We start from the raw sequence: 27,326 nt of genomic DNA, 5'->3' as shown, positions 1-27,326 counted from the left end.
AGTAAGAGAATGTGGAACAACAGAACACCAACCTGAATCTACCAAGCCTGTGCCCTCAGTGCACCCCTCTACATTGGAGACCTGGACAACATATGATGGTAGGAGAAGAGGCTGAACAGTTTCCACCTTCGCTGTCTCAGGCTTATCCTCGGTATCTCTTGTCAGGACAAGATCACCAACTCCAATGTCCAGCAGCATGCTAATTCTATCAGCATACACCCATTCCCAAGCCAACAATGCCCACATTGGCTCTGTTACATTCATCAAATGTACGGCAGCCATAAAGTCAAAGATCTTCCGTACGGGAAACTGGTCACTGGGTCTCAACCTGCTGGACATCCATATCTCCACTACAAGGACACCTATCTGCAAGCAAGATATGAAGAAGGTGGGCATTGACACAGACAACTGGGAGACAATCATCAATGGCCATGACCACTCGAGGCTGACTGTTTGGAAGGGCATTGGGAGAGGGGTGGAACAGAGAGCTCAACTGGCTGAGATGAAGGCCCAGAGAAAACAGAGGTCAGCAAATCCTGCACCTTCTCAGCCCACTGTATTCCTCCGCAGCAAACCACTGTCTCACGAGATGTAAAGCTGCCAAAGACAACTTTCTCTGGCGTGTTTAGGGATTATGGAGTGGGTAAGTGCAGCAGCCTTGCACCCTTCATGTGCTTGAATTCAAGTCGTTCGGTGAGGTACCAGTGAAGTTGCAGCTTGTAAGAGGAACAGGAAAAATCAGCCGGCAACTCCCTGACGCCCATGTCTAACTGCACATGTGTGAACTCCGCATGTTGCTGTGCAGTTTGCTCCATAATAATGGTGAACACTGATGGCCTCATTGTTATTCTTAACACCAAATCTGGGTCATTATGTTTGTTAGAGGACGGATTTTCAGGTAGGGAGGTGAAGCCATGAATGGTTGTTAAAAAAAGATCCATCTTGCCATAGACTTTCTTTTGCTCTTATTCTAGAATGTCTCCCATTTCACCCAGACAATAAGGATACACTAAATCCTTTGGATTTCTTCACAACACACACTTTACTGGTATCGGTTCAGGGATTCCCGAGTCAGGTTGAATTTATTTGTTAAGACTGACGTGAAAGATCTACTCAACACATCTGGTATCTGCTGATTTCCAATCGTCAGTGTCCAATCCCCATCTAATTATAATGGCCCAGATCTACCTGTCCAGCGGTCATGCTGGGCACATTGCCACTGCTCGTGAACTTTTCCGCGCCCCAAAGATACTGCCCACTCTCAGCCGCGATTTCCGATCCTGGCTGCAGCAGCAATGGGGCCAGTGCAGACTCCCCAGGGCAAGTCTGGTGAGCGTAAGAGAAGATGACAGGAGCTGCCATTTTCAGGTAGGTTGTTAAAGGTCTCAAGTCTTTCAGTAAATGAGCGGATGAGTGAGTGGGTTGTTGGAACGGGGGTAGTCGGATTGGGTGGGTCTGAATATTAGCCTTCACTAGTTTCTGTACTTTTATATCCTTCAGATTATTTCTGATCTCATTTAGCCATTATAGTCGAGATTTTGCTAAGTTTCTCTGCTCCTAAGTATTGGGGTTGAGGTTTACGATTTCCAGCCGTGTGGGCCTTAAATTCTGGAATTCCCTCCCTAAACCTCTCCATCTCTCAATTTCTCTCCACTATTGAGGTATTCCTTCTAACCTACCTCTTTCACCATAGGTCACTGTCCTATTACCTCTTTATTTGGCTCAGTGTCATGTTTTTGTTTGATAATGTTCCTGTGAAGTGCCTTAGGGCACTTTCCTATCTTAAAGGTGCTATACAAATGCAAGTTACTGTCTGTGAGTCAATGTCCCATAAATGGGCCTTACACTCCAGGAGCCGCGCTCTCTTGCAGAGATCTTGCTTCCGTAGGACCCTCACATATCTTGAGCTCACACTTTGCTCCTGGTTGTTCCATAAGAGGGATAAACCCCACCCGACCACACCACAATCATGTTCATTTCTGACTCTGAACCAGGTTTATTGGCGATGACTTTACCAAGTGCAGCACGTACAGAATAGCAACAACTTGCATTTAAGGGGGGGGGGGGAAAAATCAAGTTTCACAATTCAGCAACTTCAAGATCACCAAACATTTTCATATTGAAGCATTTAGTCAGTAAAATATTGGGTATGATAATCGACAGCCCGTACCTATTGTGTTGATGCACATCAAGCCCATGGGTCCTTACAGTTGGGTTCTCTCCATGCATGAGGCACCCATAAACACCACTGCGAATGGCCAGTGTGCTATGAGCAAGCACAGAGTATACATAGGGCACAGCAAAACCCCTTATCTATTATTCAGATGAGGCCTGTCTCATGTTAAGCAGCTAAGCTGCAAGTGTGCTCCAGCCTCTCTTGAAAAGGAGGACCACAAGATTTGAACGTTTTATCACCTAAGTGGCCCAGTGTTTCAGTAAACCCAGCCAGTTTAGATGCCACCTGAATGGTGGGGTAGGATTAACAAACCTGGTTTAACTCATTCCTGGAGGTTTCAATACATGGGGTGGAATCATCCCAGATTTGCAGTGAGGTAGCGGGCGGGAAAAAGGTTTTTACCTGCCAGCCACAATGACCTGTTTTCGCGCCGTATTGTCCTATTCACACCTCATTAATTATGCAGCCACAGGGAACACACCGTCTCGCTGGAAGGCAGTCTTCGATTTGCCTGCCACACCATTACCTCGCCACTTCCTCACTCAGGGCGCCATATTTAAACGGCAGCTGCATGCACACTTCTCATTACTTGCAATGCAGGACTGCTCCAGTGAAGACATGGCCCCAAAAGCCATGAAAAGTGCAGCCCCCAGTTCATTGACGCATCCCCGGGACACCTTCTGGATGCCATGGCAGCCCGCTGTAATGTCCCCTACCCCCGCTCTGGCCACAGGAGGCCCATCAGTCTCACCACGCCGACTTGGGAGGAGGTGACAGAGGTGGTCAGTGCTAATGCTGCACACAAGAGATCAGCCATTCAGATCAGAAAACGGATGAATGATCCCATCCGTGCTGCCAGTTTAAGGCAACCATCTTATCACTCTAAACTCACACACTCACAAGGCTATTACACATTCACTGGCAACTCACTCACTGCCAGCTCAAGAGACATCACCACTCACTCTCTCACACACACCCTCATATCTCCATCTGGGTTCATTTCTTCTGGAGACTGCCTCCTCAGCCCTCATCATCTTGAGGCCATTTGCGCAGATCAACATGTGCTCCCACACCTGCCCTGGGATACCCGCTTCCTCAGTCCAACACTCACAATGCAGCCTCTTTCCTTGCCTGAGGCCACTTCTCCCCCTTCCCCAAGCAAGCCCTAGCCCTACAACCATTGAAAAGCCACCGCTGCCTTACCGCTGGTCTGGTACATAGAGACCTGCCCGTGAGCCCCCCCTAAAAGTGATGTGGTGCTGCCTGTGAAGCCTGGCGCTGATGACTGCGAGTGCTGCCTGAAACAAGGTAGGAAAACAAGCCTCGAAGTCCCGAGTGAAGTGCGGGTCGCTAGGTGCACATCGCTTATGTACAGTTGTGAAACACATCGGCATGCAATCGACATGCCCGGATGATCCAGTGTGGGGGGATGATTCCCGCGAGCAGGGCTCATATTGAGATGCTAAAATATTGAAATTAGTTCCCAATGCGACAGGAAACGTGGCACATCATTAATGGGTGGAGTGGATGATTGCAAACTGGTTTCACGATGGCGTGAAACCAACTTTTGGCCTTCTCGCCATATTGTCCCTCATTCCCCCCCCCACCCACCCACCATGACGCCTGATGTCAAGGGGGCCAGAAAATTCTGGCCATGGTCTCTCACCTGCAACTATCCCATCCGGTCATACGTCCTTTGTCCCCATATCCAGTATCTTTATAACTAGTAAATAAAGGTGTTTAAACAAAATTCTACACCCTTATATCTTCCCCCCTTTTTAAAATTCATTCACAGACTATCGCATTGTTGGAAAGGCCGTTTTTTATTGTAGATTCCTAGTTGCCCCTTGAGAAGGTGGTGGTGAGCTGCCTTCTTGAACCGCTGCAGTCCATGTGGTGTAGGTACACCCACAGTGCTGTTAGGGAGGGAGTTCCAGGATTTTAACCCAGTGACGACGAAGGGACAATGATATAGGGCGGGATTTTCCGCACCCGCCACTGGGATCTTCCAGTCCCACCGCAAGTCAATGGACTTCTGGCTGGGGCGCCACCTCGCCCGGGACAAGTCCAGCCCGGGACAGGGCCGGAAAATCCCGGCCATAGTTTCAAGTCAGGATGGTGTGTAATTAATGGGGAACTTATGGGTGATCGTGTTTCCATGTTGCTGCTCCCCTTGTTCTTCTGGGCGGTGTAAGCCATGGGTTTGGAAGGCGCTGTCAAAGAAGCCATGGTGAGTTGCTGTAGTGCATGTTGCAGAAGGTACATACTGCTGCATGGTGGTCGACCTGAAAAAGGATAGACTTAAATGTGAGAAAAGCTGAGAATAATGGAGGTCAAAAGAGGTCCATGTGCACAAATTACTAAAACGTAGTGGTCGGGTACAAAAAAAAAATCAAAAAGACTAATGGAATCTTAGTCTTTTTAACTAGAGGGCTAAAATATACCTAAACAAAAACAGAATTACCTGGAAAAACTCAGCAGGTCTGGCAGCATTGGTGGAGAAGAAATCAGTTGACGTTTCGAGTCCTCACGACCCTTCGGCAGAACTGAAGTATAGTTAGGAGAGAGGTGAAATATAAGCTGGTCTAAGGTGGGGGGCGGGGGGCGGAGGCCCCCCCCCACCTTAGACCAGCTTATATTTCACCTCTCTCCTAACTATACTTCAGTTCTGCCGAAGGGTCGTGAGGACTCGAAACGTCAACTGATTTCTTCTCCACCAATGCTGCCAGACCTGCTGAGTTTTTCCAGGTAATTCTGTTTTTGTTTTGGATTTCCAGCATCCGCAGTAGCTTTTAGCTTTTTGTTTTTAGCTAAAATATACCTGGGAGGCGGCTTTGATACAGCCAAACAAAGCCCTGGCATTGCCACATCTGAAACACTGTGTACAGTTCTGGGCACCACATTTTATAAAGGATATATTGGCCTTGGAAGGAGTGCAGTACAGATTCAACAGAATGTTATCGGGGCTCCAAGGGTTAAATTATGAGCAGAGGTTATATAAAGTAGGCCTGTACTCCCTGGAATGTAGAAGGTTAAGAGATGATTTGTTTATATTTTTTAGGATTTTGAAATAAATTGATGGGGTATATAGAGAGAGAAACTTTCCTGAGAGGAAAAGGCTGGAATCAGATGTAACGGTATTACAGTTGAATAAAGGCAACCACAGAGGCATGAGGGAGGAGCTGGCCAGAATTGACTGGGAGATGAGCCTAGCAGGAAAGACAGTGGAACAGCAATGGCAGGAGTTTCTGGGAGTAATTTGGGAGACACAGCAAAAATTCATCCCTAGGAAGAAGAAGCATACTAAAGGGAGGACGAGGCAACCATAGCTGACAAGGGAAGTCAGGGACAGCATAAAAGCTAAAGAGAAAGCATACAATGCGGCGAAGAGCAGTGGCAAACCAGGGGATTGGGAAGTCTAAAAAGACCAACCGAGGACAACTAAAAAAGAAATAAGGAGGGAGAAGATTAAATATGAGGGTAAACTAGCCAGTAATATAAAAGAAGATTGCAAGAGTTTTTTTAGATATGTAAAGGGTAAGAGAGAGGCAAAAGTGGACATTGGGCTGCTGGAAAATGACGCTGGAGAAGTAGTAGTGGGGAACAAAGAAATGGCAGAGGAACTGAATTGGTACATTGCGTCAGTCTTCACAGTGGAAGACATGAGTGACATCCCCAAAGCTCAAGAGAGTCGGGGGGCAGAGGTGAGTATGGTGGCCATTACCAAGGAGAAGGTGCTAGGAAAACTGAAAGGTCTAAAGGTGGATAAATCATCTGGACCAGATGGATTACACCCCAGAGTTCTGAAGGAGATAGCTGAAGAGATAGTGGAGGCGTTAGTGGTGATCTTTCAGGAATCACTGGAGTCAGGGAGGGTCCCAGAGGACTGGAAAATCGCTAATGTAGCCCCCCTGTTTAAGAAGGGAGCGAGGCAAAAGACGGGAAATTACAGGCCGATTAGCCTGACCTCGGTCATTGGTAAGATTTTGGAGTCCATTATTAAGGATGAGATTTCAGAATACTTGGAAGTGCATGGTAAGATCGGGCAAAGTCAGCATGGTTTCATCAAGGGGAGGTCATGCCTGACAAATCTGTTAGAATTCTTTGAGGAGGTAACGAGTAGGTTAGACAAAGGAGAGCCAATGGATGTTATCTACTTGGACTTCCAGAAGGCCTTTGACAAGGTGCCGCACAGGAGGCTGCTCAGTAAGATAAGAGCCCATGGTGTTAGAGGCAAGGTACTAGCATGGTTAGAAGATTGGCTGTCTGGCAGGAGGCAGAGAGTGGGGATAAGGTGGTCCTTCTCAGGATGGCGGCCAGTGACTAGTGGAGTTCTGCAGGGGTCAGTGTTGGGACCACAACTTTTCACTTTCTACATTAATGATCTAGATGAAGGAACTGAGGGCATCCTGGCTAAGTTTGCAGATGGTACAAAGATAGGTGGAGGGACAGGTAGTATTGAGGGGAGGCTGCAGAAGGATTTGGACAGGTTAGGAGAATGGGCAAAGAAGTGGCAGATGGAATACAACGTGGGGAAGTGTGAGGTCATGCACTTTGGTAGGAAGAATAGAGGCATAGACTATTTTCTAAATGGGGAGAGAATTCAGAAATCTGGAGTGCAAAGGGAATTGGGAGTCCTAGTCCAGGATTCTCTTAAGGTTAATTTGCAGGTTGAGTCAGTGGTTAGGAAGGCAAATGCAATGTTGGTATTTATTTCAAGAGGACTAGAATATTAAAGCAGGGATGTGCTGCTGAGGCTTTATAAGGCTCTGGTCAGACCACATTTAGAATATTGTGAGCAATTTTGGGCCCCGTATCTCAGGAAGGATGTGCTGGCCATGGAGAGGGTCCAGAGGAGGTTCACGAAAATGATCCCAGGAATGAAAGGCTTAACGTATGAGGAACGTTTGAGAACTCTGGGTCTATACTCGATGGAGTTTAGAAGGATGAGGGGGGATGTGATTGAAACTTACAGAATACTGAAAGGCCTGGATAGAGTGGACGTGGGGAAGATGTTTCCATTAGTAGGAGAGACTAGGACCTGAGGGCACAGCCTCAGAGCAAAGGGAAGACCTTTTAGAACAGAGATGAGGAGAAACTTCTTTAGCCAGAGAGTGGTAAATCTATGGAATTCATTGCCACAGAAGGCTGTGGAGGCCAGTTCATTGAGTGTATTTAAGACCGAGATAGATAGGTTGTTGATTGGTAAGGGGATCAAAGGTTACGGGGAGAAGGCGGGAGAATGGGGTTGAGAAACTTATCAGCCATGATTGAATGGCGGAGCAGACTCGATGGGCCGAATGGCCTAATTTCTGCTCCTATGTCTTATGGTCTGCTGTTGTGGGAGTCCAGGACAAAATCAAAGCCAGACCATTCAGGAGAGAAGTTAGGAAACATTTCTTCACACAAAGCGTGTTGAAGTGTGGCACCTTTTTTCACGAAACAATAGTGGATCTGAGATCAATATATTTTTATTAGCCAAGCATATTAAGGGAAATGGAGCCAAGGAGGGTGGATGGAGTTGAGATACAGATCAACCATGATCTTATTGAATGCAGAACAAGCTCAAGTGGTTGAATGGCCTTCTTCTATTGCAATGGGTGCAGGATTATGTTATCAGCACCCCAGTGTTTTCCCATCATTAGCACAATGATGGTTCAATGTCCTATAAACATTAATTGGGACATGGAAAAGCCCTAGCTTTAACTCCCGCCTGTGCACTTTAATCTTTTGCATGAAAGAGAACTGAGGCCTCCCCGAGATAACATTCACTGTCAATTCTACGGTAGCTGATAATATTATGAAATTTGCACTAAATTCTCTCTCTGCATGCAAGTTTCTGAGTACTTGAGCTGAAGACCTGGCATTCACTGGCACACGTCCTGGTGCTTTGCAAGGTGTGGAGATGGTCCAAACATGTGGCAAAATGTTTCTGTATCTGTTACATTCACAAACCAGCTTTTGTTTCCCCCAGGTCCATGATCGCCTGGATAGACATTGCTGCGGTTTTAACCCAGACTTCTCTGAACCCTGTGTAGAAGATCTGCTGCACGAAAAATGTAGAAATCTTAAGGACCATCTCCTTGTGCATATCCTGGTAAGTGAGGAACAAGAAATTTTAGAATGGCCCCATGCAAAAAGAAAAAAAATCTAAAATTTATATTGCGCCTCTCATGACATCGCAAAGCGCTTGCAGGCAATTAATTACTTTTTGAAATCAAGTTAGTGTTGTAATATAAGAAAGGTGGCAGCCAATTTGCACACAGCAAGATCCCCCAAGCAGCAATGTGATGATGTTCAGATATTCTGCTTTTAGTGATTTTGAATGAGGGATAAATGTTGGCCAGGACACCAGGGAGAACTCCCCTGCTCTTCTTCAAATAATGCATAGGATTGTTTACATCCACCCAAGAGAGCAGTTGGGGCGTCAGTTTAATATCTCACCTGGAAGATGGCACCTTTGACAGTGCAGCACTCCTTCAGCACTGCACTAGGAGCGTCAGTCTTGATTTCGGGCTCAATTTCTTCATCCATTAACCCTGCACAGCAAATGTAAGTACCTGCTAGTGAACTAACCACACAATGCAAAATCATCTGTCGCTCCAGCTCTAACAGGGCCATTGCATAACCTTTGCACCAAGGTTCCAAGTCATGACCATCTCAACACAGCCCCAGCACCCAATCTCAACACAGCCTGCCACCCTCGTTGCCCCATATAGGGAACATTTTGACACAGCCCTAGGTTGAAGAGTTGCGCATGCACACCAGATAGGGGAAAAATGGCAGTAGAAGACACATACATTTGTAACTAGCACAACAAAATGCCGACCTTTTTATTTAATCATTGGCTAGCCCTGGTAGATTTGGGTACAGGGTCATGCAACGCCAAGTTAGAACACTGAGGGTCAGCAGTGAAGTCCTTCACTAGGAAATACCCCTGCTCATATGTGGGCAGTGTTTGTTCGATGGGCTGTGGAAAGAAAGCGAACAGTGGGAAGGGCCTGAAATATGGAAGTGCAGCAGGAGTGCAGGGAATGAATACCATGTTCTTGCACCTATTATACGTGGTTGCTCTTTTATTGATTGTTGGTAGAATGTATTCAATCCTGGAAGTAGCTAACTCCAACAAAGCCCACTCCTAGGGCTGGATTTAATGGAAGCAATGGGGTCTTGCCCACCAGCTGGAGAGCCAGCAAGAGTCCTGTGTCACCTCTTTTTGGGGAAGACCCTCTGCATCATGAGCCACACAGGCACTTACCTGGACAGCAGCAGGCCTTCCCCAGGATCAAGGACCCGAGGGGGTGGAAATCTCACCCACCGAGAAGTGCCAACCAATCAGAATCCAGCAGCTCTATTGCACGGCAGCGACACCAGGGAGGTGGTGGCTGCTGTTGGTATGACATCCACCCAAGGCCCAGCATTGTCATGGACCCAGGCCACGGCTGAGTGATGCTGGGATGGGAGTTGCGAGGTAAGGGTTTCAAGGTAGGGGTTCGGCAGCAAGGTTCTCAGCTCTCAGAGGGCCCCCTATTTCCCAATACTGGGTCTCTTAATCTGGCACTGAGTGCCTTTGAGTGAGGGACCCACCCTCCTTAATTGCCCACTTAAGGGCTTCAATTCGCAGCAGAATGGGAAAGCTGTTCACAGAGCTTCCCACCACAGACCTAATCGGGGGGGGAAGGCAGTGGGAACTCCATCTGCCACCACCCTCCCGCCTGATTAAATGACCCTACACCACCAAACTCACCACAGTGGAGGGCAATAAATTCGGCCCCTCATTTCCCTGCCTGCATATCACCTTTTTATTCTTTCACAGGATGTGGGCATCGCTGGTTAGGCCAGTATTTGTTGCCCATCCCAAATTGCCCTTGAGAAGGTGGTGTTGAGCCGCCATCTTGAACCGCTGCAGTCCATGTGGTGCTGTTAGAGAGGGAAATTCAGGATTTTGACCCAGTGACAGTGAAAGAACAGCGATTTAGTTCCAGGTCTGGATGGTGTGTGGCTTGGTGGTGAACTTGCAGGTGGTGGTGTTCCTATGCATCTGCTGCTCTTATCCTCTTAGGTGATACAAGCCTTGGTGAGTTGCTGCGGTGCATCTTGTAGATGGTACACAGCATGTCAATCACGGAGGGTGTGAATGTTTAAGGTGGTGGATAGGGTCCCAATCAAGTGGGGTGCTTTGTTCTGCTTGCTGTTTAGCTTCTTGAGTGTTGTTGGAGCTGCACTTATCCAGGCAAGTGGAAAGTATTCCATTACACTTCTGACTTAATTGTACCTTGTAGATGGTGGACAGGTTTTGGGGAGTCAGGAGGTGAATTACTCACCACAGAATCCCCAGCTTCTGACCTGCTCTTGTAGCCACAGTATTTATATGGCCGATCTAGTTCAGTTTCTGGTCAATGGGAACCCCCAGGATGTTGATATGGGGGTTTCAGTGATGGTAATGTCATTGAATGTCAAGGGTAGATGGTAGATTCCATCTTGTAGGAAAAGGTCATTGCCTGGCACTTGTTTGGCACAAAGGTAACTTGTCACTTGTCAGCCCAAGCCTGAATATTGCTCAGGTCTTGTTACATATGGACATGGACTGCTTCAGGATCTGAGGAGTCATGAATGGTAATGAACAATCATCAGCGAGCACCCCCACTTCTGACCTTATGTTGGAGGGAAGGTCATTGATGATGAGCTGAAGATGGTTGGGTCTAGGACACTACCCTGAGGAACCCCTGCAGCAATGTCCTGGGACAGAGATGATTGACCTTCAACAACCATAACCATTTTCCTTTGTGCTAGGTATGACTCCAAACAGTGGAGAGTTTTCCCCCTTTTTCCCATTGATTTCAGTTTTGCTAGGACTCCTTGAGCAACCTCCTGACACTCAGTCAAATGCTGCCTTGACATCAACAGCAATCCCTCATTCTCCTCCACAACCTAATCCTTTAGTCCCATGGACCTCCTCCTCAACTTGCTGCAAGTCCGGTCCACATCCAGTGGCGAAACTGTATAACATATAAGAGAGATATAGGAGAGACTGGAGAGATTGGCTGAACTCTAGTGTAGAACCTCACCTCAGCTCTCCAAACAACAGAATCATTCCTTAATCATACCTGTGGTGTGCTGCACATAAACTTGGACCCATAGTATATGTACTGGCATATTGGAGGGGTAGAGTTTTCTAACTAGCCAAGACTTCAAAGGCTAGAATAGTTGCCAACCATTCAGATCTTCTCACAAAGACCAATGATTTTGGAGTGATGTTTGTGCACCACCTGTTCCAGATATCCTGCACTAATTTCCCATATACCCACCCACCCCTCATGCCCCCCAAACATTATTGGTGCTTATGCCCCCTCTTTCATGCATCTGTGGAATTCCGAGCATTTCTGTGCCAAGGTTGTGGTTCCCATGTTGGCTCACCACAGACGTTCCACATAAACATCACAAAATCAGACAAGGTTGTCTTTGTCAGACATACTAGAGTAACATAAACAGTAAAAATAACTTTCATCCTCAGCCAGAGGGCTGTGAATGCTGTTATTGACATTATTCAAGACTGAGGTAAATAGATCTTTGGACAATAAGGGAATCAAGGGGTATGGAAAGAGGGCAAGAAAGTGGAATAGAGGTAGAAGCTCAGTATTTATACATGCTATAATTTCACTGAAGAATAATACTGCATCTATATTTCAATAATAATAGCATCAGTTAAAAGTACTTAGCCCCTTTATTCAATGTCACTTGTTTAATATGGCCCAACATTTCATTATTTGTACTGATAAAGGCTGACTTTTCAATCCTTCAATTTCTTGTTACGCAAGGGTCAGGTCACAGAGATGTGGCCTTTTATGAGGAAGACTCCATTTTGCAGTTGAATCAATTGTCAGTCTGCTACTTAGGTGAACTTAATGTCCTTGACCAACATAACCATTCTCTACAAGGAAACCATTGAATAAAAACATATTCTTCCCAAAATACTAACACCATTCTGTAAATATGGATCCAGAATATCTTGGTGTCTATCTTTAACTCAATGGGTTGGAAAGAAATTTTCTAGAGTAGTTTTTCCTTTGAGGCCCGTAATTGTTATCACCTCTTCCAAGTGATTATGGGCCCATATTCTCTGGAGTTTAGAGGAATGAGAGAAGAATCCAATTGAAATATATAAAAATTCTTAAAACTCAGTATCAGGAAGAGGAGACGACCATTTAAGATTAAAAGGAGGAGAAATTTCTTCCTTTCCTACATGTCACTTTTGTAACATTGGTAAGTGACATTGACTCACTGCCGGGCACCCAAATAGCTGGTGTGCACGTCGTAGCTCTCACTAGAACAGCAATACCTGGAGTGCAGTTCACCAGAGAAGAGAGAACAACCATTCATAACATATGACAAGGCAGTAAAAACCAGCCCTGAACTCTGTACTTAGTATGTGGCCAGGTAGCAAAGTCAATTGAAAGAAATCCCATGGAGAAAATCAGTTAGTGCAATACATAGCAATGAGAAAAATTAAAGTCAGAAGGGATAAAGGGTTGTATTTCCCAGTAGTACAGTTGATTTATATATTAGCACTTTGTGCCAAGGAGTGTCTGGACACAGGGTTATGCCAGTTATTTCTCATACAGCGATCCAGGGCTCAATAAGATTATGGGACATGCTGAGGACAGACAGAGGCAAAAACAGATGAATGAACAGATTCTGTTCTTAAGCACTAACTGACATTCAGAGAAACATTGCTAAGAAACTGATGGTGCGTTGCTTGCCAACTCTCTTGATTATGTTTGAGAAACCAAAAGAAATTGAGAACTAATTTTAAAAAGGCCTAGAGAGACAGCAAGACTCTCCAGCTGGGACTACTGACAGTGGAAAATCTCAAACCATTTCCAGCTATGAATTAGTGATGGTTTATTTGAGGGCAAGTCCCAGATGGATGTTTCTCTGTCTCTTTCTCCCAGCTGCTGTATTCTGGGAAGATATTTGACAACTTGAAGGCTCAGTAAGCGGAAAACCCAGGAGAAGAAAAGGAAAACTCAACCGTAACACATCAGAAATTTCCAATCCTTGGTAAGGAAAGTCCCAAGCCAATATCTAGCTCATTTCCTACCTGTCCTGCCATCTGTTACAGCTTCAGCTCCACAGCCAGGTAATCGTGTGCTGCAGTTGCAATAACATGTACTAAGTTAATTCACAAGGTCAGGAAATTCTGCTTCTGCAGCACTGAGCTAAATGCCTGACTACAGGAGCCAAGTCTGAATTCACAAGGGGTAAGGAAATAGCCATCGCACCAAGCAGACCTTTCTAAGGATCTGAGTAAATAAGTTGTCATTATGGATACTCAACTGCACAAAGCACACAACCCAGGCTCGCTTTTTTCAGTCTTTCATGGGATGTGGGTGTCACTGGGAAAGCCAGCGTTTGTTGCCCATCCCTAATTGCCCTTGAACTGAGTGGCTTGCTAAGCCATTTCAGAGGGCAGTTAGCCTCATTGCTGTCGGTCAGACCAGGGTAAGGGTGGAAGATTTTCCTCCCCTAAAAGGGGCATTAGTGAAACAGATGGGTTTTTATAAGATCTGATAGTTTCACAACTAACTTTATATTAATTGAATTTTAAAATCCATCAGCTGCCATGGTAGGATTTGAACCCATATTCCAAGAGCATTAGACTGGATCACTGGATTACTAATCCAATGACATTACCACTATGCCACCATCTCCCCCTAGCTTTCTCTGTGTATCAGTAAACACAGCCTGCCAAGTAATCCTCCATTGCCAAGTGTCACTTCTGCTCGATTCCACACGCCAAGTACTCCAAAGAAGCTAACAAAAAAAATCCAGAAATCCATTGCAATGAAAAGAAAGTAAATTTATTCAGTACTGGCTTTGATCACAGACCTTTAATCACGGGCATTTTCCAGCTGTTCATTGTTTGGGGGACTTTTTTAAAGCTGTTTATTGGCCTTTCCAAGTTTTGTACATTGGCGTGTATGGAGCGGCCCTGCTCTCCCAAGACCTTTCACCTATTCACTTAATTGGGCCAGCTAAATTGTCGCAGAATGAAGGAGTCATGGCTGCTTCCCAGGTAACAGGTATTGACATACAGGGTCACATTTCTATAGCCTGAAACTACTTGTGTATGCATTGGGGGTTCCTCTTCCTCTACATGTTGCCCCTTGCTAACACCATCCAGGCAAGGGGTGCGTTTTCACAAGTATGCTAATGACACCCAGAAGTCCTCTCCACCACTTCCCCTGACCCAACTGCCTCCATTTTGTCAGATCGCTTGGCCGACATCAGGTCTTGGACGTGTCGTTGATTCTTCAAGCTCAAAGTTTGAAAGTTCCAATTATTGTCTCCTGTCCTTGCCACAAACCTCGCTTGCCTGCCACCAGTCCCTTTCCCTTCATCATTGTCTGTCCCTGGCTGAACCAGATCTTTTTCAATCTTGACAACCTGATCAGCCCTAAGCTTAGTTTCAGATTTGATATCCCCTCCACTACAAAGTTCATAGTTCCACCTTTACAATATTGCCCACCACCTCATACATGCCTTCATCATCATCTCCAGAATTTACTATTCCAAACCTTCCCTTGCTAATCTCCTTCACCGCACATTTTCTCCCCGTCGGGCAGGCCGTTTGGGAACAGAGCCGACCGCTGCCCGTGATCGGCTCCATGCCACCATTTTGCACGGGCGGGCCAATTATGGCCCGCCCAGCGTGAAGCATGGCTCCCGAGGATAGCGGGAGTGGGCGGGGAGCGGCGGGAGTGCAATGACTGCCGGGTCCAATGGCGACGTGGCTGCCTGTTTAACTGAAGTGCTGGCAGCCTTGCAAAGGCTGTTCATCACGGCCAGTAGAAGGGCTCACCAGAGCGCTGCTGGAGAGCAGGCCAGGCCAGGGGGTAGGGCAGCGGGGCAGTGTGCCCCTCGGTTTTCCAATGAGTGCCTAGCTGCCCTCCTGGAGGAGGTGGCAGCACAGCGGGAGGTCCTCGTTCCCAGGGATGGAAGGCAGAGGCCCCCCCCGCACCTGACCAAACGTGCCTGGGAGGAGGTGGCCGAGATAGTCAGCTACCATGACATGGTGTGAAGCACATGGGTCCAGTGCCGCAAGCGATTCAACGACCTCTTGCGCTTGGGAAGGGTGAGTACCATGTTGGGAGAGGTCACTTAGCACAGCCGGTAGCCTTTCCCCCCAACACCCCACCAACTCTGAGTGCAGTTACAGCATTGAATCCTTCACGGCATATTTCCCTTGCTGGGTGGGCCAGCAGATATTGCCCATGCCTAGTTCACCCTGAGAGGGTAGTGCTGAGGTGGGTTCTGCACCCGCAGCATGTGTAACACTAACACTCAGAGTCGAGGTTTGGGGGCAACCTCAAGGATCTGCACTTAGGCACAATGTTGGAACTGCGAAACATGTCAAAGTCAGGGTGCTAACAGGCTGGGAGGGGGGCTTCCAGGTGGTGGGGCACCAATCCATCTGCTGCCCTTGGAGTTCCACATGCTTGTGCCTCCTCGCTTTGCAAGGTTAGACTGTATGATGCCAAATGTGATGGAGGCAGCATGTGGGCAAGGCGGGGTCAGCCCTGGCGTCTTTGTGTGAGTGTGTGGCAGCTGTGGGGTGACAAAGCACTGGAACCCTGCACTGTCCCACTCTGGTTGGGGTGGCAGGGATGCGATGGGAATCCAGGTACAGGGTGGACTCTTCTCTCCTTTTCAGGGGAAGACTGCACACAATGCCACCGAGTGGATGCAGACTGGCGGAGGCCAGGCCCAGTTTGCCATTGTGACCAGATACGAGCAGGAGGCGATGGATCTGGAGAGGCGCCATGCGCCCAGGTCCACCATTGGCGGTGAGGCTGGGGTGCCACGGGGAGATATGATTGCCGAGTACCGAGGTCACCATGTGTGGCCCAGCTGAATGCTCAGTGATTGAAGCTTGCAACATGGGTTGACCATTGATTGTGGAAGGATGAGCGCATACTGATCCAGGGGACAGGCATGCACATTGAAATTGTCTCCACTTTAACTAATCAAATGTCCTTGTTCTTCCTTTTAGCATCACTGGAGCAGGGCCGGAAGGAGGAGGCAAAGGGGCTACCTCACACCTGAGGTCCCTGAACAATTGGACTCACCAGGGTCACACCATCTCTGCCAGGCAGGCACCAGACCAGATACTAGCACTTCGGTGGGAATTAGATCATCGGCTAGTGTCCTGGGGCACTTCACACTCGCCTGAGGTGCGGGCGGAGACAGAGAGTGCCCATGGCGCCGGCAGTCAGAGGACTGCTGGGGACCAGGCACGTGCTCAGTCAGTGGCTGACGGTGTGCTTCTGGAGTCGTCCGTGAGGCAGCAGACGCTGGAAGTGCAGCAGGATGTGCGAGAGGATCTGGCGGAGATACATGAGGCTATGTGTGACATGGTCTCCGTGCTGAAGGAGTCCACGTGGAGCATCACCGATGCAATGAGTCTCATGGTCGAGCGCCATGCGTCCTCCATGGAGAGAGTGGCGACTCTCGTGGAGAGGCTCCTCCAGGAGAGCAATCAGGGCTTCCTGGGGTTGCGCTTGGACCTACAAGCCGTCACAGCGGCATTGACCTCAGATGGTCAGTGCCAGTGTGGGAGATGTTTTGGGCACCAAGTATCCCAGCTCAATGCCCATCCATCAATGGTGAGCAGGGAGGTCCAAAGCAACCTCATATCGGCGCAGCAGCTGCCTGTCGTTTCTGCAGGCTCCTCTCAGGGTGCTCCGGATGAATGCAGCAGCTCTTCCACCCCTCTACCAGTGACTGTGGGTTCCGATGAGGCTGTGGCGACTGGGGAGATGCCAGCTGTGGAACTGGCAGCTCTCTCCCAGGCGAGGCCAGCACAGACTCCATGGGCCAGAGGACGGCCGCCAAGGTCATCGAGCCCAACAGGACAGCACAGTGAGCAGGCCATCTCCAATGCCAATGAGGGGGAGCACCTAGACTTAGCAACTGCAAGCGTAAACTTAAGGCACCTTGTACACACCACAGGTTTCTCACTGGTGGTTTTATGTTGCTCCGCTATTAGTTCATGATCACTCGGTGTGATGCGTAACACCTTTGTAATTATTTTTTTGTGCACTTCATTTTGTAAAATCACTAAATTTTGATATGTGAGCATGACTCAGGGTGATTCCTCACTTCTGCAGGTGGACAGGAACCCTTGATGTTATGAGTGAGTTGTTTGACATTGAGCTTTATTGACAAGGCCCTTAGTTAATGTTCCTACCCAGGCAGATTTTGCACTCAGGTATCGAGTATGGAGCCTGCAGCCCTGGCTTGTGTTGGAGGTCCATCTGCGGTGGGCTAGCTGAAGGGTCATTGGATTAAAGCCTCCCAGGTGTCCCTGCCTCCCTGGAGTATGCCCAGATTAGCATCTACCCCCTCAGCGTTCTCCTGTGCGTGCTCACCCTCAGACTCACTACTGGATTCATCGTTTGCAGCCAGAGCAACTGTGTCTACATCATCTTCATCTACTGCATCCCCTCTTTCCAGCTCCAGATTGTGGAGAGCGCAGAATGCAACCACTATCAGCGACACACAATCTGGGTATTGACGTGCACCCCTTGAATCGTCCAGGCATCAGAAGCGCATCCTGAGAAGACCGATGGTTCTCTCCACCACAGCCCTTGTGGAGGCATGGCTCCTATCGTACCGCTATTCAGCCTCTGTTCTTGGATGGCGGAGAGGCGTCATAAGCCACCTTCTGAGGGGATAGCCCTTGTCACCCAGCAGCCATCCATCCAGCCGGGCTGGAGCACTGAAGAGCCTCGGCACCTGGGAGTGTCTCAGGATGTAAGCGTCATGGGAGCTGCCAGGGTACCTTGCACAGAGTTGTAGAATCAGCATCCTGTGATCTCACGCTATCTGCACGTTCATGGAGTGGAAGCCCTTCCTGTTGACTAAGGCACCGGGCTCACCTGCTGGCGCCTTGATGGCCACATGTGTGCAGTCTATAGCACCCTGGACGCGGGGGAAGCCAGCAATGGCCACAAAGCCTCTGGCTCGCTCTGTCTGGCTGGCCTCGTCCCAGTGGAAGTGGATGAAGGTCAATGCACGCCTGAACAGAGCATCTGTCACCTGCTTGACACAAGTGTGGACAGCTGACTGGGATACTCCGCAATGATCACCCACCAAGCCCTGGAAGGAGTCAGAGGCATAGAAGTTGAGGGCAGCCATGACCTTCAGTGCCTCTGGCATGGGGTGTCCACCCACACAGTTAGGGGAGATCTCAGGGCCAATCATCTGGCAGATATAGTTGACTGTCTCCCTTGACAGTCAGAGCCTCCTTCGGCACTGCACCTCAGACATATTGAGGTAGCTGCTTCGCCGCCTGTAAACCCTGGCAGCACGATAGTGGCATCTTCTGCAGCCCCTTCCACCTTGGACTTCCTGTTGGCCCTGCACCCCTTGTGCTTGCGCCTGTCCTCCCAAAGGTGGCTTCCCTGGAGGCTGAATGTGGACTCCTGGCCTCCTCCCCCTTCTGGCCCTTCCTTCCTCCTCAGAGGAGGTGCCTCCAGTGGAGAGCACAACTCCCAATCCCAGGCTAAGGGAAGGTTTCCTGAAACAAGCAAGGCCCCAGAAATGATGTTTACTCAAGAGTCCTGACCTGAAGACTATTACTCCTTTCCAAGCAGCTGTGAAGAGTTTTGAAGTATTCCTGCTCACACAGGCAAATATCAGCTTTAAATGCCTGACAAGTAACACTGGCGACCCCACTCACCCCCCTTATCCCATTCACGGATGAGGTTTATACAAATGTCTCCTACCTGCCTGCCCGTTGCGCCCGTGCGATGTCCTGAAGATCACAGGGGCCCTGAAAAATCCCCGATAATTGCTGCCTCAAGGGCCTCAAGTGGCTCACTAATTAATGGCGGATGCGCATCAGAGATCATCGCGCACCCACCCGCCTAAATATCGCGATGGCGCGCAGTGACACTTGCCCAACGTCACCACGCGTCATTTTAGGCTTCAGCGTGCAGGGCCCAGCCCTCCACACACCGATGAGAAAATTCTGGCCATAATCTCCCAATCTGTGCCAGAATCTCCTGCAAAAATCTTGGCCACACTATGTCTCGCTCACCCTTTATTCCTGTCTTTGCTAACCCACTGATGCTCTCTCTACCTCCAACATTCCAAATTTTAAATCTTTATCCATTCCTGTATGGCTTTACCACACCCTGCAGTCTGCAATCTCCTCCAGTCCAACATCCACATCAACATTTAATTCTTCTGACCTTTCCCTTTGTCCCACCACCGGTAGCAGAATCTTCAGTCAATGGATCATCCTTACTAGAGTTTCCACCCTACACCTGCATACCTTTCCACTACCCTTTGAATACGTGTGTCTATTCAACCAAGCTTCCAGTCACTCCTCCTAACCTTTCCCTTCCTGACTCAGCATCCATTTTGCCTAAGCCTATTCATGAAGTGTCTTCAGGATTTCTTTCCTTAAAGACACTGTACAAATAAAAGTTGTTGTCACATGCAGCTTCACTGGCCACTCGGATTGCATCTAAGATAAAAGCAAAAAGGGTCATTCAGACTCAAAACGTTAACTGTGTTCCTCTCTGCAGATGCTGCCAGACCTGCTGAGTTTTTCCAGGTATTTTTGTTTTTGTTTCGGATTGCATCTAAACTACCCTAAACCCTTGGGAAGCCTGCAAACCAGTAAAAGTTCAAAGCTCTGTCCAGTTATCATCTCCTCTTCAACTGGATTATGATAAAGAATGGAAATGTGGCATCAGTCACATGTTTTATATGGGAATTAATTTAAGATTTGCTCATCTAACAGGTGTTCTCTGCGGTTGCTTAGAAACATCTTGTACCATAGCATCTTGGTGCTACAGGGAAAAGCCATCCAAGTCCACGGCTACAGTTAGCCTGCAGCAGCTAATGGTGTTTGATCATTTAAATTGCATGACCTATCCTTGACCTCATCAAACATTGGCAGGGGGAACGGCAGAGAGTCCTAGGTGGGCACTCTTTCACAGGGTCGTACCTCTCGATCATTGTGGGTTTTCAGTGCATATTCTCCAGTCTCCCTTGCAGTAGGAAAGCATAGGCAACAGAACCGTTATGTGGTACAGGAGGGTCTTTGGAAAAATAACCATTCATGGGCAATATTAGCAACTGGAAAGGATACAAGATCCTAAAGCTGGACTAACCATTAATGAATGTAAATTGTTACATTAGGTTCGAAAAGGAAATCCATCTCAACTTGTCTACATAGACAATGCAGGAAGGCTTCTACAGCCTGAGGACAACCTCAACTTCAGACTGTTGGAGGGCATTGATGCGTAAGTATGCCTTCAATGTCAGACTCCTAAAGCATGATTATACATCTTCATCAACGCTTCCCAAATTCAATAATGTTTAAGGCTCCAAGGTTGGAGTTCTTGACGCCTTAGCCTTATACAACAGCTATAGCAACTGAGGAATAGTCAGTGGTTGATGAAGAGAATACGAGGGGCTGAATTTTACCAGCTCCCAGGCAGTAGGATTGGGGGCTAGTGAGGTGGGTGGGGGGGAAGTGTGGGGCCAGTAAAATGTGGGGGACCCACATTGGGACACTCCCTGACACAATCCCACTGATGGAGAGGTCTCCTAGTGGTAGGCCAGTGAAGCACTAAAGGCTCCCGTTAACTACAGCAGCCAACATTTTGCCAGTGGCAGGTTGGCCCCCTGGCTGCATGGGGAGGCCACCAGCTTCATAGAGGCAGCCTCCCTCTTACAGCTCGGGGTGGGGGTGAGGCGGCATGAGAGCCAGAGTCTCCATGGCCCAAAGAGAGGACCACGAGGAGGAAAGACCATCCTTGTGGTCTCAATGCTCCTCCTGGAGGAACTTCTCCTCCAATGGTGGGGCAGCGCAGTCTTGGGATCCCCATTTGGTCCTGACATCGGGGTCCCGAAGACTACAAGAAAATTTAGCCTGTGGCGTGGGAAGGTGCCGCACCAAAACCTATTCCACAGGAAACATTTCAGAGTGAGAAGTGATTAGGAACAGTTACCACACAAGAGGCCCATGAATTTTAACCTCCTATCTCCTCCCTACACCACAGCAAATGAGAACAAAACTCAAAAATGAACATCTTGCATTTTCTGTAACACCTTTCACGAGTTCAGGATATCCCAAAACACTTCACAACCCAATGAAGTACGTTTTGAAGTGTATGTTACAATGTAGGAAATGAGCTGGTAATTTGCACACAGACAATAATGACCGGATAACCTGTATCAGATAAACCAGTTGAGGGACAAATATTGACCAGGACTTCGGTGAGAGCTTCCCTGCTTTTCTTTGAATAGTGGCCATGGGATCTTTTACATTCTCCTGAGAGGGCAGACAGGGCCTACGTTTAACATCTCATCCAGAAGACGGCACTTCTGACAGTGCAGCACTCCCACAGTACTGTCGAGTGTCAGCCTGGATTATACGCTCAAGTCTCTGGTTTGGGATTTGAACCCAAAAACTTCAGACTCAGAGGCGGGAGTTACCCGCTGAACCACAGCTGCTCTCTGTTGCAAATATTTGATTCTCTCATCTGCCATTGACATTGCAACTACTTATATTACATTTATTCTTAAATATTAAATGTACTCTTAACAAGATGAGGGTCCATGCCCTCAATGATTATAGTGGTACTCTACATAGAAGGATTTTACGAGGAGATATCCATGGGACTTAGATTAATCAGTCTTTGAAGGAGCACAAGTGAAAATGGCCAAAATATAAGCAAATGAAATGCTTGTTTTTATTAGGGACATTAAATATGAAAGGAAAGAAATGATGTTGAATTTTTACAAAACATTAGGCCACAGTTGGAGTATTGTAAGCACCATGTTCTTTTTGTTCAGTTCTCTGCTGAAGGCAGGTCCTTGGTGATCATTTGCTGAACCACAGCAAAGTGCCATGACCGATTACTGCGAGGATACAGGCCCCGAGTCTATCTCGGCTGGAACAGGGATCAAACCCTGTGCTGTTCGCGTTAATCTGATCCATGTCCCATCCATCTAGCCAACTGAGTTAACCAGCTCCCAGCAGAACAACTTGTAGGAAGGATATTGGAGACATAGATTGAATACACATGCAGTTGCAAACATTCACTATAATGCGACCAGAAATGAGAGGCTGTAGTTAATCTATTCTTTCATGGGATGTGGGTGTCGCTGGCTAGGCCAGCATTTATTCCCATCCCAAATTGCCCTTGAGAAGGTGGTGGTGAGTTGCCTTCTTGAACCTCTGCAGTCCTTGTGGTGTAGATACACCCACAGTGCTGTTAGGAAAGGAGTTCCATGATTTTGACCCAGCCACAGTGAAGGAATGTCGATATAGTTCCAAGTCAGGATGGTATGTAGCTTGGAGGGGAATTTGCAGGTGGTAGTGTTCTCATGTGTCTGCTGCCCCTGTCTTTCTAGGTGATAGAGGTCATGGGTTTGAAAGGTGCAGTCTAAGAAGCCGGTGAGTTGTCGCAGTGCATCTTATAGATGGTACACACTGCTGCCACTGTGCAGCAGCGGTGGAGGAAGTGAATGTTTAAGGTGGTGGATGGGGTGAATGTTTGTGGAAGAGGTGCCAATCAAGTGGGCTGCTTTGTCCTGGATGGTGTCGAGTTTCTTGATTGTTGTTAGAGCTGCACTCATCCAGGCAAGTGGAAAGTATTCCATCACACTCCTGACTTGTGCCTTATAGATGGTGGACAGGCTTTGGGGAGTCAGGGGCTGAGTTACTCACTGAGTTAATGAACAAAGCTTTGGAAAATTGGTTATTTTTCCTACCAGAACAGGGAAGGTTGAAGAGGGGCTCAATAGAGGTTTTCAAAAGTATGAAATTCTTTGAGAGAGTAAATAATGGTTATTTGCACTGTTTGACAAATTGGTAACAAGGGATTGGAAATTTCGTATTACCACTAGAAAATTATAAGGGAGATCAAAAGAATGTTGCACACAGTTATTAGAGGTCAACGCTTCACCTCAATGGCTATTGACTGGAAATTCTAGTAACATTTTAAAGGAAATTGGATAGGTGTTTGAAAAGGAAGAATTTAAAATTGCATAAACAGGAAGACTGATTATACTGGAATAAACAGTCCCTGAAGCAGCTGAGATGAGCCAAATGGCCTCCAACAGTGCTGTAATTTCAATGATTCCACCATGAGCATAATTTGAAGTGGATGCAATGAATGTTTGTGCAGTGCAGCCAACATTGTCCACTTTCTTGCCTGGCCTTTTCCATTGCAAATCAACCATGCTCTGTGTCACCGCCTCCCCAAAAACATAAATGTGGTTGAAAGTGGCCAGTTGCATCTATCAGAACTGCAGTTCCCTCAAAACATTCCCTCACACCTAAAATATTAGCATATCTGTTCCTTCCTTGGTCTAAGGGCTGAAAAGTTATATTGTTGTGACTAGACCAGTGAGTTATACCCTTTGCAGCGAAGCAAGAAATTCCAAACATAAATCTTAGACATGTTGCTGAGAAAATAGCTGGGCCTCCATCTTTCTGCATTATTTCTCTCCTCTCATTTCCTTTTCTAGGTTTTTTTCCTATACTTCTTGCTCTTTTTCTTCTCTCTATTTCTATCTGTCTTCATTCAGTGTCACTTTAATAAATCTCCTTCATTTTCACCAATGGATGCTGGCGTAACTCCATATATGCATCCCCAGTGAGAACTCCGTGCAATGCTGTCTGACTGCAATGTATAGGTGCAACCTGAATGCAACATGCAATGTGACCTGAGTGCAGCATGCAATGCCAGCTACAACACGCAGTGCTGTGTGAATGCAGCATGCAATGCGACCTGAATGCAGTGTGCAATGCTGACTCATTACTCAGATTCAGCAGCCATCAGAATTTAACGAGTTATATAACGAAGTAGTGTAGCTAAGTCGGCTATTGCAGAGAGGTTTCCAGTCGATTTTGCAGAATGTTGTTCTTGGAGATTTCTGAGATACTGAGGTATGAAGAGGGATTCATCTGCCCACATTCCCGGATGAAAAACTCTATGAATACATAAATATATAAAACCAGCTGTTCAAACCAGTTCACCCCTAGAGATACGTATGCAGCAGTAGAATTACTCGAACAGACCTTCTTCAAATATTATGAGCTTTCTGCTCAAATTGGCCTGACTTTGCTGGAACATATATCTGAGCCACCTCAGACTGACAGGCCTAGGAAACAAAGGTGACTACAATTAATATACAGTCATAGCAGCCTAGAGGGTATCCTAAATGTGCACAGAATCAACTGTGCAGCGAGCTGTCAGTGATGCTAGAGATTGCATGATGTCTGCTCAACTAATTCACAGCAGAACAACAGAACCTAATGAACATTGCATTATGTGTACACAAGCCAACAGCAATGTACACTTTCAGTGTACACACTTGAGGCAACAACTTGCATTTATATGGCACCTTTAACGTAGGAAAGGCACTTCACAAGAGCATTATCAGACAAAAATTGACACCGAACCAAAGGAGATATACTATATGTGATTAAAAGCTTGTTCAAAGGTCAGTTTTAAGGAGCGTCTTTAAGAAACAGAGAGGGGCAGAGAGGTTTAGGGAGGAATTCCAGACCTTTTTGCCTTGGGCAGATGAAGGCATGGCCACCAAAGGTGAAGTGATTAAAATTGGGCATGTGCAATAGGCTACAATTTGAGGAGTGCAACTATCTGAGGGTTGTAGAGGCTAGAAGACTGTGTACTATCATTATACATGGATGAGGAAACTCCAGTATCAACTATAAGCCTATGTACATGAGGCAGCAACACTGGACACAATCAGTGTATATACATGAGGCAATAACACTATTCTATAACAGTACACTCTGTGAGGTTGTAGAACTGCATAACTTCATGCAGTGGTAGCCCATTGGCCCTTTTATTTGACCCCTATCCAACACCTATCCAATTTGCCAGAAGATTCCATTGATCCATTTCCACTCTGCTATTTGTAGACAGGAATTTCTCTAGTCCTTTATCCAAGCCTGTTTTGTTTTCTTTTTATAATTCTACCACTTTCCTCGTAGTCTGTGCCATCACATTTTGGTGAAAATCAGACTTTCCATTCTACATTTAAAATGCTGAACGCTTGATTTGGAATTTTTTACACAGCAGGTATAAATTGCCTTAAAGTTGGATCAAACTGCAGAATGACCAGCAGAATTATATTTTTATTCTTTTGAAAGATATTGCGTAGCATGGGTTGGGAAATTATGTAGCTGGAAATGGCCCGGATTTTGGATTAGAGTAATTATGGAATAAATTGGACAGCGACTTCTGACAACCCCACATGTGCAGTCAGACACAGAAATACAGAAGTTGCTGTCCAATTTTCCCTGCTCCTCCACAGCCTTCGTTTCACCAGTTACTTCACTGAGAAACTCCATGTTAAAATATATGAAAGGGTTTTAAGTTGCTAGTTACCCACTAAACATACCCACAAAAGTCAGGGCTTTTCCACTGAGGTGTAAGTGAATTTTTAATGGCATGACAAGTTTTAATTATTGCCAAACAATCTCTCTGGTCCTGAAAATTAATTTTTTTTATAAGTGTTGAGTCTCATTCCTTCATAACATAATTAGTGTTGGAGCTTTAAAACAATTAAAAATTAATATTAAACTTTTTACTTTTTTCTGTCTCTGTTATATCTTTCTCTCTTAATCCCATTGTTCTTTCCCTCACTTTATTTTTCTTTGTGTACTTGTTTTAACTTGATGTAAGATATTAGGACAGGTGACCAAAGGTTTGGTTAAGCTGGTAGGTTTACAGGAGTGCCTTAAAGGAGGAAGGAGAGGGAGAGCTTGAGGCCTTGTTAGCTGGAATGTTGTTAATCCTGGAGTGATTAAAATCGGAGGATACTTGAGGCCAGGAGGGATAAATATATTTTAGAGGATTGTCTGTTTTGGAGGAGGTGACAGTGATAGGGAGGAGCAAGGGGATGGAGGGACCTGAAGACAAGAATGAGAATTTCAAAATGGAGGAATTGCTTGGCCAATATAGAGCAGCGAGCGCGGTGGGGTGATGGGTGAATGGGACTTGGAGCATGTTAGGCTATGGGCAGCAGACTTTTGGATGAGCACAAGTTTACAGACAGCATTGACTTTCAGCAGCACTCACCCTTCTGTAATAAGTGGGTTCTGGTATCTCTCTCTTCCATAGGTTTCCTGCGCATGCCATCTCAATTTTACAGTCTGGATGCTTACAGAGCAGGCTGCTGAGATCCCTGCGCATGGACACAGAGTTCTGGGAGAGCCACAATGGGATCAGAGGCCTGAAGAAGCTGGTCCAGGTCATAGAGAAAAGGGCTCAGCTACTGCTCGACTACATCCAGGAGAAAAATATCAAATTAGTTCAGGAATAAAGAGGATACAACAAAGGCTGCAGTTTAAAGCGTGACATTCAGACACTGACTGTTTGAAACTAGAGATGGGAAACCTAATCCAGGAAATAAGTACACCGTCCTTCATGCCTCTTATATCGTGGAGCTTCTGGAGCCATTATTATCCCTGGGGAGACAGACTGTTATCAAATCAAGCTTTACAGTAATTTTGCTTTAGTGCACGTGGACGAGCTGAATATTTAATGAGAATTCTCCAGGAAGTCCGCGAGCTAAGGGACTGGCGTCCTCCTGCCCTTTATGTCCCCATCACCCTGGCCCACTTCCCTTGAAAGGGGCATTTAAATGTTTCAGGCAGGGCAGCTGAAATGCCACTTCAAGTGAGGGTGGGGATGGGGTTGTGGGAGGAGACAAGCATTGACTGGCTGTGCCAGTTGAAGATTATTGTTAAAAATTGCTGCCAGATTTTTAATTTCAGTCAACTACCTTCAGCCAATCCATCTGTGATTGGCCCCAGTTGAGACACAAGGCATCTAAAACTTAATTGCACCCTCTCCACACCCCTCAGTGCCTAACCCCTGGCCCTCAGCAATGTAGACTCCAGCCCCTTGGGCCCAGTGTTGCTAGTATAGTAATGATGAATATGCATCATATGATATACATACTTATTCTGTCATTGTTCGTGATGCTTCATATGCACTTAGTAAACTAGACCACACACTGAAATCTGTCACCTTTAACATATTACATGAAAGAATCTAAAGGCATGTGTGGGATTACGCTTATA

The 27,326-nt window shown here is 46.8% G+C and overlaps 1 protein-coding gene across 1 annotated transcript in view; it reads left to right on the top strand.

Moving 5' to 3' along the window:
* The window catches only part of gask1a (golgi associated kinase 1A), a 63,405-nt gene extending 36,394 nt beyond the window's left edge, over positions 1–27,011 (top strand). The window contains exons 3-5 of the mRNA XM_078539853.1: positions 8,151–8,273; positions 20,393–20,496; positions 26,362–27,011. Coding sequence (XP_078395979.1) covers positions 8,151–8,273; positions 20,393–20,496; positions 26,362–26,563 — 429 coding nt within the window. The 3' untranslated portion in view covers positions 26,564–27,011. The remainder of the gene's footprint in view (positions 1–8,150; positions 8,274–20,392; positions 20,497–26,361) is intronic.
* The last annotated feature ends 315 nt before the right edge of the window (positions 27,012–27,326 follow it).

The sequence above is a fragment of the Cetorhinus maximus genome, chromosome 4 (genome assembly GCF_964194155.1).
Source record: "Cetorhinus maximus chromosome 4, sCetMax3.hap1.1, whole genome shotgun sequence".
Taxonomy (NCBI): domain Eukaryota; kingdom Metazoa; phylum Chordata; class Chondrichthyes; order Lamniformes; family Cetorhinidae; genus Cetorhinus; species Cetorhinus maximus.
Note: the sequence above shows the minus strand (reverse complement) of the source record. Positions and strands in the feature narration are given on the sequence as shown.